This window comes from Galendromus occidentalis, unplaced genomic scaffold (genome assembly GCF_000255335.2).
Source record: "Galendromus occidentalis unplaced genomic scaffold, Mocc_1.1 scf7180000077477, whole genome shotgun sequence".
NCBI lineage: Eukaryota > Metazoa > Arthropoda > Arachnida > Mesostigmata > Phytoseiidae > Galendromus > Galendromus occidentalis.
Window position 1 is genome coordinate 1,544,230 of NW_003805465.1, and position 11,372 is coordinate 1,555,601.

The 11,372-nt window shown below is 50.7% G+C and overlaps 1 protein-coding gene across 1 annotated transcript; it reads right to left on the reverse strand.

The window, feature by feature from the left end:
- Window positions 1-1,368: 1,368 nt before the first annotated feature.
- On the reverse strand, window positions 1,369-7,392 carry LOC100908842 (equilibrative nucleoside transporter 2). The gene is made up of 12 exons (XM_003745068.1): window positions 7,322-7,392; window positions 4,941-4,997; window positions 4,386-4,467; window positions 3,813-3,959; window positions 3,647-3,740; window positions 3,460-3,510; window positions 3,301-3,358; window positions 2,997-3,171; window positions 2,721-2,831; window positions 2,338-2,538; window positions 1,995-2,200; window positions 1,369-1,758 (listed from the first exon to the last, which is right to left on the reverse strand). The coding sequence occupies exons 1-12, from the start codon at window positions 7,375-7,377 to the stop codon at window positions 1,647-1,649; spliced, it is 1,350 nt and encodes a 449-aa protein (XP_003745116.1). The 5' UTR covers window positions 7,378-7,392; the 3' UTR covers window positions 1,369-1,646.
- Between the last annotated feature and the right edge of the window lie 3,980 nt (window positions 7,393-11,372).

Genomic DNA, 11,372 nt, shown 5'->3' on the forward strand with positions numbered 1-11,372 from the left:
TTTTCTAGACGCCAATTCAGCCATTGGCGTGAGATCATTATCACTATTGTCGCAATAGTCATTATTTCTACTGTTGATGTTACCGCTACGAGAGATGTTTTCTTTATCAGAGGTGTAATAATAGTTGCTAGAGGGGAGAGAGTACTATTTTTATGGTAAGAGATGCAACTTTTACTCTCTGTCTATATGTCTCGGTGGGTTCCAAGGGGGTGCAATGTACTGTGTAAAACGCCATAGGAAGCGGTTCTGCTAATGATTCTCGCAGAGGCTTAATGTTGCTCGTCATCGTTTAGTTCCGAGTGTTGAGATACACAATCGGTCGCGGTGTGCACCCATCAGCCCGAATACCCATTAGCCCGAACGCTGAGTCGGACCCCCCTTTCTCAAACAGTCCCGCTAAATTGGAGGGTTGGGGGTTTGGAAGATCGAGGTTGCGAAGCACGAACGTGCTGCGTGGTCTGGTGGAAGATCTCTCGGTCTTCTTGCTAATGCACCAACAAAAATATTTCTCTCCCTTACTCTTATCGACCTCGTACATGAAGTCATTGGCCCTGAAGAGAGGATTCTTCCTGGCCGATGGGATCTCATGGACACTCAATCCCATGCTCGCTTGGACTTTAACTTGAAACGAGTCTCTGAGCCAGGCAAGGAACGATGCTCTCTATCGGACTATAGGGAAAATAGAACGCTGATATGCTCCCCTACGGAGGACTGTGAAGTCGCTTCATCCGCGTACATCGCGTTCTATCGCCAACCATAACTAGAAGGAGGCGATTCCCCATCGAGCTGCCTGCCGACTTCCTCATTCATGCATACAATGGGAAGAGACTGCGGCTCCTGCCGCATTAAGAGGAAATCTGAGTTATTGGTCCAATATATACTTAAGGCCTAAAAAATCCGCTTGTCAGAATACAGATATGAGAACCCCAGTTCAGCGGGTTTGCTTGAGAGAGGGAGGTCCGACTCAGCGTTCGGGCTAATGGGTGTTCGGGCTGATGGGCTGTAATCTCGGTCGCACCGTGCGCGGTGAAATCCAGCAGGGGTTTACGATTAGGTTCGCTCTTCAGAATTGGGGTGACCGATTATAGGGTCCCACACCATAATATCAGCTCGGCTGCTGCACCGCTTTGAAAATAGATTGAAAATCGAAGGCAACAGTTTCCTTCTATGGAATCATGAGTCGAGACTAATGAAGAGTAATCAATCGCGATAAATGATGGAAATAAACCGTGTTGCGCGCGAAGAACTACGAACTCTTTCAACGATCTTTCTCATTGCTGACCAATCGCCCTAATTGAGTGCCCCGAACACAGCGTCCGACTATGGCTCAGGAATCCGAACTCGATGTTTCTTCAACAGATCGAAGAGAGTATCTGCTGGTGGAACGGGATTTATTTTTTGTACATGTCATTTACACATAGATCTTAAAAGTAATCTGGTCAGACCGTCAATCAGATGTCTAACTAGTGGTTCTTGTCGAGAGAGACAAGGAGACTTGTATAGAGTCTGCTTAATTAAAACAGATTTTGATCCCTGTCCGAGATCACTCCTGTGAAGCTGGTCTCTGAATTGGACTGCGATGTGCTCATGTCCAACTTCATTTCCCGGTAATTCTGGAACGAAAACTGCGACATTCGTCCGAGGCTTCAGAGGAGCTGCAAGGTGAGATAAGAAGACAAAGAGCCTAAAGCTAAACCAAGTCCTAAAAATACAGCGGCGAGGGATCCCGCGACCTCTTGATGTTCTGGAGCGCTCGCTCTGTGAATGAAGAAATTAACAGATTAGTTAAAATTACGACTCCGATTCCATGGGTGGCGTTAAGTCGCGGAGAATTCGCATGACCGGGTTTCCCGAGCATTAGTGATTTTTCGCCCAACCGGTAATCTCCCGAGATAGCTCTCGGCTCCGGTGCTTGATGGTGTCCATAGCCCGGTATCGTAAATCGTGACTATCCGAGTCACGCCAGGATGGGAGACACCGAAAAAATCACTCACTTAGCGGCGTAGGTTAGGGATAGTGTTGTCACGTAACCGTTAGAGGCTCCGAACAGAAACATGACCAGCACGTAATGCCAATCCTGATCGAGGAGAATAGGAGTCAGGTTTCGGCTACCCGGAGATACATTACAGATGAGGAAAAGTGGTATGAAGAGTATTCGAGTCACGGATAAGGCCAGAACCATTGCTCCTTGAGAGGCCGGCTGTGGAAATAAACAGAGTCAGGAGATTATTGCTCGATCGAGTATGAGGAGGCTGCGATCGAGAGCCTCGACGAGCTCCACCACTACGGAGTCCGATGAGCTCTACGACTCCGTACGGGGGGGGGAGTGGATCTTACGATCGGGAGGTATTTGGCGAGAAGTCTGCCGAAGAGATCGCTGAAGTTGAAAACGACGAAACAGGCCAGTGGAATGAACAGTTTGTTCGTCACAGCGGAGCCGTTACTGGCGTCGGACGATCGAACCAGCGCTGTGATAGCTGGGAAAACTGCCAGAGTCACCCAAAATATGAGCACCGTTGCGATGTAGAACATCCAGCCCTGGAATCAAACGAAATCCTTGAGTCGAAACTCTGTCTGCGTCCTCGACTGTCAGCGGACCGAGGAGCCCGGGAATCAAGCCGATCTCATGATTCCATATTTTATGAGCATATGAAAAAATAATATCTGAAGCCGGCAGCGAAAGTCCCGAGGTCGGGAATGGCTGCTCTGGCAATACTCACGGCCTTGAAAATACCCCAGAATGGGGTCGATTTCTTTTGGTCGTCTATCTGATGTTTTCCATGATAGGATAAGAGTACTTTATCCTCTGCCATGTAGAACGCGTAGAAGTCCTGAAATACTCATTGCATGAGGGTCGCTCAAATATATATGTAGATCGAGATTCCCAGAGTCTGCGTCCAGACGACATGTCACTCGCTAACATCTAGCCCTGGCGAGACTGCCTACGTATTTCCCGAAATGAGGCGAGCATCGATAGAAACCATCGAGGTACCAACCATTCTGACCAAAATCCAGAAGCATATCTGTGTGATGATTAGGACAACGGTCGCAATTCCGAAGTACAGCAAGGCGGAATCTGTCGGATGCGTATCGCAAAGGAGACATACTAATTGACACAGAGTCGCGAATACTCCGCCGGCAGCCTGACCCATCACATTCGTGGCCATATACCTGGAGGAGTCGAAAGAATCGATGAGTTCCCGACTCAGAAATATTCGGACAGGGCAAAGGTGGAACTGGCATCTAAGAATCCCGAGCGAGATCGAGTATCGGGACCGCGAGCACCCTCTTGAGACTCACTTTGCCGGCAGAGTCCCTGCGAGACCCGTTCCGCCCCCTTGCAAGAAACCACAGACAACTGCGAGGAAGGAAATTGAGACCCTGAGTACTCTATCTTCAATTTTGTGAAAGAGGATTGGGTCGAGGAATAGCGCACCCCAAGCATGACGACGAGCATACCGTTTATCAGAACCACGATGCACAAAGTTGCCGCGAGAAACTCCTTCTGGTCTGGAAATGGTATTTTTTTTCACTTCCGACTTGAGCATTTCCCGAGCATCTCGGTCAGGTATGCAGTCTCGCGAATATTCGCAGATTCTTCCAATATGAGTTGGTGAGCTCTGCATCGTCCGGATGCGATACTCACGTAAGTCGGTGTCTATTTTCACTAGAGCTGCCGTGGCGATGAAGAGTACAATGCAAATAAATAATGAGTAGCCTATCCGCACAGAGCATCGTATCTGGAAATCGAGTTAAGTGTCATTTCTCCTCTACGCTCCGTCTATTGGAGAGCTGTGTGGATCGGTATGCACCTTGTTTGCGATGGCTGTGTTCACGACGAGGAAGATGATGTAGGGTAGTTTTGACGCGATGGCGAGATACGAGTTGAATGATTTCTGAAGCGGTGTCGTATCCGTGGTGGAATTCGGAGAGGGATCTCGGAATTTATAGTTCCAGTACTGGAAGCAAGCGTTATGTTATTCACCCTCTAAGTTCTCGCCTCCCAAAATGACTTCATCACCGATGAGAGAAGGAGAATCATCACAAGGGAGACACGGGTAGGGGACCGCAACCGATTTGAAGTAATCATCGATCGATCGATGATTCCATCCTTGCAAGACTGAGGGAGTTCCAACTATGTACCTCAGTGGAACGCGAGCAATATCGATCTCATCATCAACGTATCGATCTCGAGGCTAAGAGAAAAGTTCGACGCACAGGGATTGATCTCAGTCAGGTTGCTTCCGTGGAGACAGTAGCGGAAATAATGAACGCGCTTCTTCATAGAGCATACATGACGATGAGAGATTTCGGACACTCATTCTCGCTACGGAAAGGAGCTTGGAGAATGGCCAGCCCGTCTCTCATGATGGCCGGATACTCACGTCAGTAGCGGTGATGAAGAAATTCCACGGTAGCAGGGATGCGATACCGAACAGGAATATTGTGAAGGCGGCGAAATTGAACCTGAAGAAGCATCAAGGAATCGACTTTACCGAGCACGATGCCGTCACCTGCCTTTCGTTGGGAAACCCAAAACCCGATCGGGGAAGTTCCGGGTCCGATCCACCGCCAATCGTTCCATGGTAAGTCCCGCGATCGCTAAAGTGAGCATCAGACGCTCAGAGGGATCCAAGAGAGATGAATCCTTCTAGTCTTCCTGGAGTCGATCAGGGCGGTGATGGAGACGCTCACACTCGCATTCTTGCTTCGGTGGAAAGATACCTACACAACCTCCTCATGGGCCCGCAAATCTGATGACGATCGAGACTCCTTCAAAACGAATCAGTCGAAGGGCCTCCCAAGCGATTTATAGAATGCGTGTGAAGCCTTAACAGCGGGCAATCTGAATACGGTCGCTCTATTTCGCAGGTATCGGAAGTTTCCCTTGATTTTCGGTCGAAGCTTCAGCCAGCTTCTCGATTCTCGAAAATACTCACGGATCTTTAGGAGCTCTTCTGGGGGATGCATTCTGACTGCTTGCGAATGCCTGTTGTCTGGAAAGAAATAGGAAACCTTCAGGGCACGGTTCAAGCGCAGAGTTTCTTCCGAACACACGATCTCTGTACGTTCGGAACTCATTGGCAAGAAACAAGAGCGATAATCATTTTCGTTCCTATGACTTAAATCTTCGCTGATCCTGGATAAGTGAATCGATAGCCAGTCATGTCGAAAGCTCGATCCAAACGAAAATCACTCATGATTGAGTCAATAGATGAAAAATGATGCATTCGGTCATCACTGAAGCTCCACTGGAACTTCGGGATGAGAGATACTGCGCTCTGAACGAAACCGGGAGTCTCGGATCACATTCTTATTCATGCGCGCTGTCTACCTTTCCAAGTTGTTTGATGGATCCTGGGCGATCTCCATCGCCGTCCGTATCCTCGACGGAATCGTACCGTGTTCGAGGTGAATATGCTAGAAATCCATGGGAAACTTGACCTCATTCGTCTGAGCTCGAACCCCGACCGGGGATGATCAGAAAGAGCGAAACCGGCCTCATGTATGGAAAATTCGAGGGAAACACCTAGCGACGTCGATGAGCACCCGCGAGGCGAAAGCTGATCGATTCCGTGAGACTCGAACATATTTATGGACTAGAATCCAGCGCTTCGGGGCGTGAGCACCGAGAAATCGTCTCCGTCGAAGAACCCTGCGTGCCGCGAGAGCCGGTTGGACCGGAATCTAAGTATCCGTGTCGGCCGTCAGAGTGGAATCTCACCATCTCCGGTCGAGCGGCTCTCATTGTCTGTTGAATGGAGGGACGGAGTGAAGTCTCGGGACGACATGTTCAGCCTAGGAAATGCCAGCTAACCACTCATCATCGCGGCGCTGCCGTTCCTCGGTACTTGGTGATAGGGATGCAATCCCTAATCTATGAATTGGAATTCCAGGAGTCATCGGAGCGTCGTAGAGCAGTTCTGAATAGAACGCATCGTCCCATACAGAATTCTGTAAGGTACACGGTGTAATTCCACGAAGCCGAACACATACACCGTCGATCGTAGAGAATAAGATACCATGGGACGCGTCGCCATCAATATTTTGGCCCAGCCTCAGATTATTATATAAGAGCTAATCCGATCAGCGGTCGCCGTTTCCGAGCCTTGCATGAAAACATGGGTCGGGCTCGTTACGTATCGATTGATTCTTACGATGTCAGGATGAACTTTCCGTAAAACTACCGGTAGTCACGTTCATTAACAAGCACCTTCATCATCGAAAGTCGATCGGTGGCGTTTCGGAAGTACCCTACATTTCGTAAACACAGGCTTCAATTCTACTGTCGCCTATGGCGGGATACGAATCGGAACGTCAGACTGGCAGAGAAGCTATTTTGGAAGAGAATAACACAGATGTAGAGCTCCCGCGCACAAGGGCGATGAATTCGCCGACCGGATCTCAGCTAGTCGCTGCGAGGCGATTTCTAACTAAAATGTCTTTGCTTGACGCAGAGACCCTACCATTCGATTATAATCTTTGGAAAGCACAGCGGATCGACGTCGACTCACGCGCTAATATTCGGGGGAACACGCCTCAAGAAAAACACCTTGAAGAATCGAAAGGACTCAACCAGTAATTAACAGAATTGATTTCATCCATGAAACTACGGTGACAGCCAGGTCGGCACGATTCCTCGATCCTTGTAAATATTATGACTTGCGACGGCCGGGCATAAAGTGTCACGTCGTAAAGTAGAGCTCGATACTCACAAGCGCATGTGGTAGGTTGCCTCCCTAACACGATTTAAAGGAAAAATATGAGAAACGGGTCGATAGAACGCGGATGGATGCCGCTGACTGACCCCGAAACGGAACGTTCGGCAGTGAATCCCGAACGTTACTGTCAATGGTCTGGAGTTCCCGCGATAACTCGGAGGAAGGTCAAACGGATAGACTGAACAAGCACGGTGCCGGCCTCAGTTGACCCGTTTGCTTTTCAAGCCCCGCGAGTGTATTTGTGAGCACCGTCTACTAAAAAGGTGGACGAGTCACAGAGCAAAAACCGTGCGCCGTTTGTTCGAGCTCGCTCTCAAAACTTCTGCCTCACTTAACTACGAACGCTGACCGATGACGCACGGGTGAACTCGAACGTGGTTAGCACAGTGACTTTTTCCCACTGCAGACTTCTGCATGAGCACATGCCGAGCGTTTTCCCGAGCGGAGGATATGCCGAGCTCAGTCGAGCTCCGTCAATAAGTCTCTCATTTAAAATGAGACTCGGGTTCCGGGGTAACAAAACGCCCGCTGAGCATCGGATCCGCGAGGCTGGACGGACACAGCCGGAGAACGATGACTCTCAGCGAGCATATACTTACTGAATCCGGTAAACTCTCGATTTGCTTGAAAACTTCAAGCCCGCGAACACGCCCATCGTAAACGAAAACCACCGATTAGAGGCACGTGTATGTCTGCGAAGCGTACGCCGCAGCGAATAGGGGAAGGGAGTTTTGGCTGAAGGTATCAAGGTGACGTGAAGACTGTTTAGAATGAAGTTTCTGGGAGACCGGCAAACGTCAAAAAATGCTAGAATGGGAAAGACCGGTGGAAGCATGACTTCCTGTTTTGATCATTCGATGGAATGATGTAACGACCAAGTACCTATGAATATCGGTCGCGATAGAGGGTCCTGCTCTGCACATCCATTCGGAGCGTGATTGAAAGGTCCCAGCATAGCTAATTCGCAGTCGTGCCGGAGCTTCCTACTCGAGATTTCACACAGTCCCCGACGATTCGAGAAGGCTTTCGCGGCTGAGAGCATTGAATCTCGGCTGGGGATAGATGGACTCGAAAAGTCTTCCCCACGAGCTGCACAAACAGCTTTGGCACGGGGGCATCGAATTCCCGTCCATAGCGAAAGTAGTTCCATACTTGTTTCGGTATGATCGAGAATTCGTTCCAGATCGAGCGACGCGCTCGCTCTACTTCGGGGAGCTACGGTCGCCTATGTGTCACGATCAGAGCTGTGCGCTGCGTGGCGAGATCGCCGGCGCGCCGAGTGTGCAAGTCCGCCGCCAGCCGCCACCGGACGGCGCGGCGGCGGCGAAAACGCCGGCGGCGCGCCGTCGAATTCGGTAGTCAATACTGTGCATGATGCTGCTAAGGCGGTGGCAGAATGAGAGATTTCGACTCTAATTTCGACCTGAACGGAGGTTTTCAATCGCAGGTTGCGAGAAAAACGGTGTACTTTGGATCCAATAACGATGACGAAGACTCTTTTCATTCACGACAGCAAAAGTTTCTTGCCGCGTATATGACACATAGTTCCGATGTCAAGTTAAGGCATGCCCTTCCCTACATTGTTATTGGGATGGAAAATAAATTGTAAATAATCGTCTCTCTGATATTATTCCCAGTGGCTATCTCCTGCGCCGAGGTGCGCCGCTGTAACCCCGCGGCGTGCCGCCGCGCCGGGTATTTCTCCCCCGCCGCCGCCGCCGTCAACTCTGGTCGCGGCGCACAGCTCTGGTCACGATCAGAGCTGTGCGCCATGGGATTTTCGTCGGCGGCGGCGGCGGGCTGGAAAACGGGCGGCGGCGGCGGGCGCCGCGGCGATTTTCGGCGGACCGATGAGCCCATGGCGCGCCGCGGGATAGGTGGAACGCACGTTCGAAAGTCTTCTGATTGCGTCTCCTCATTTGTCGGGGATGAAATACTATCTGACACGTGCGATCTTCCGATGAATTCAAGTTTAATTGATCAGTCAGGGCTCTCAACGACCACCGAGCTTCGGTCCGAAACATCCCGTCTCATTCGAATGCTATGTCCCCGCATTCTCATGCGAGCTCAGTACCTCGAACCGAGTTTCCAATTTTTTTTCCCGTGGTTTTCTGTTACTTTTCATGAGGGTTGGCACGGCGCGCCGGCGTTCCGTCACGCCGTGCTCGGGTTCCGGCGGCGGCGGCGGACTCCAGAGGTCGGCGGCGGCGATCGCCGGCGAATTCGTGACGCGGCGCACAGCTCTGGTCACGATCGATCTTACGGATTCAAGTGGGTTGGGAGACATCAATGTGTCGGGAATCACCGGACTGATAAGAGCCTTCATCGTGACCAAGCGAGTGGCAAAAGTCTTCTGTCTGGATTCCGAGAAGAGGATATCCGGAAGGATCTCTTCTCGTGGAATTGAACCTCGTCACGATTTTTTTCCTATCCTATTGAGTTAAGCAAAATAGTCTCGGTCGATTCGATTGGGTTTTCACCAGAAATGGGTGCCTTGGCTCTCTCAGACACAGGAGGAGCAAATACAACTACCGAGCCTGATGCTCACGAATCGGACTCGTGAAAATCGTTCCGAATCGACCGCGGACTTTTTTCCTACCTGGCATGTGTCATTGGAACTTACCTAAGTGAAGAGCGCAACAAAATACTTCGGAATGTCTGCGACTCGAGGCTTTCCCCTGTAGCTCCCGAGGAAAGGGAATGCCCTCCTCCAGGAGCCAGCTCCAACCAGACTAAGCTGCCGCGCCGGGGGCGGGATCTCGAAGCCTAACGAAAACTGTATCGAACCGAGGATATACGAATGAGACCGGATCGGAGCTGAACACCCAACATCAAGCTTCTGTTTTGTCCCTTCAGACCGAGAGCGCAACATGCTTAAGCGACGAACCCCTCCGTCACTCAATCGATGACGATAGCAGCCTGGAAATTCAGGTACGGTCCGAACATGCACGGCTATGCCACAGCGCCGCTATAGACTCCTGCTCCGGAACGTGTGTACCCTCGACACCGTATGATTTTGGAGAAAGGACCCGGTGCGCTCATCTCAGCGAAGAAAGAATTATGGCGTAAGAGACGTCTGTTTTGACAGCCTTGCTCGGTTTGCGAGAATCTATCTGAAGAGTCAACAGTATACACTATCTCTCTGAGGACAGCCGCCGCTGAGACAGGCTCGCTTTGCTTCCATCCAAGTTAGTGGTGATATTGATACACCTGAGCCGAAGAAAACCGAGACAAGGCAAACTCTTCCATGGAAAATGGATCCCGGACCGCGGCACACGGTCAATATGTTTACACTGCTACACTTGGGTGTAGTATCCGCTACTCGCGACTTCGCCGGGAAATAATTCGACGCATCGGTCGAGTCTCGGGCCTCCCGACAAGACTCGCGCTCGTGACACGTGCCAAAGCTCTTTGCGGAGACCCCGGCTCCCTCTCGATACGAACTCGATCGCGTTCACGTGGAAAGGGAAAAACTCAGATTCATACACTCACAGTAGGGGCCGTTTTGCGAGAATTTCGTGACGGGTGAAATCTTCGACACTAGCACCGGTGCCGGTGGACGCAGGGCTGCAAACGAACACTATTTCACTCTCGAGCTCTCCACATCGGGCTGATCTCATCGAGTCCGGAGAGATTAAACAGACGAAAATGAGAACGGATCAACGTTCTATGTTCTTTGAAATGAAGGAGATTTTTTGCGAACGGAGAAGAGCTCAATTCCGTCACAGGTTACCTTGTCGACATATCGCCTATTCGAGTTGGTGCTTATCAAATACGTTGATCTTGCTTCCACGCAAATATATAGATGCCATGCATTGTCTTTCCTGTTGTAAAAACTATCTTTTCTACCCTCCACCGGAGATGACTATCTGGACGCTGCCCTCGACAAGATTCGCTTCGAGCGGCCTAACCACCAAATGGAGATTTCCCTAATTGGTGAGATAGGACAGCGAGCCTCGTTCGGCTCTCACAGGCTGACCGACGCCGACGCGCCGATGGTGCGCTATGGCGGAATCCGGAGGAGCCGCGTGAAGAGGGAGCCGCTCCTTCCACCGTCTCGCGTTCAGAATCTTGGGATGTTCGAGAGAAATTCAGAATCCCCAGACATGTCCAGCCTGCATGTTCCCGTCCTACCCATCACAGCAGCCTCTCCTGGGCTGCCTATCGCGGCGAGTCCCACCGTCAGTGGCGAAGTCATGCGCACACCTTCTATGAGTACATCCATGCAAGGTGCGCGTATAATTTTGCAACTGAGCATATTGCCAGACTCAACTCTTCGACATCTGAAGGGCGGCGATGGGGATATCGTTTACTCCATTCCTGTCTCGAATATTTCGAGTCGTATAACTGATGCCGGCAGATCCGGAGCGCGGCTAGGGTCCGGAACGAACGTAGCGGGCACGATATTCCGGAATCTCTCCGTCCTATTTCTGCTCTCACTGAAAAAGTGCCCCGAATATCCAACGGTGCTCGACCGCGGGATGATATTGCGTGTTTTCATCTCTCGATTCATTACCCGAGCGTGGGCGAACGCGTTGACTTTGAAACAGGCGACAGACCTACAATATCGGGGAGACCCGCTGTGCTCGGATTTCAGCCCGAGTACTGATATTGAACTCGGCTAGACATTGCGAAGTCAACATGCGAAGC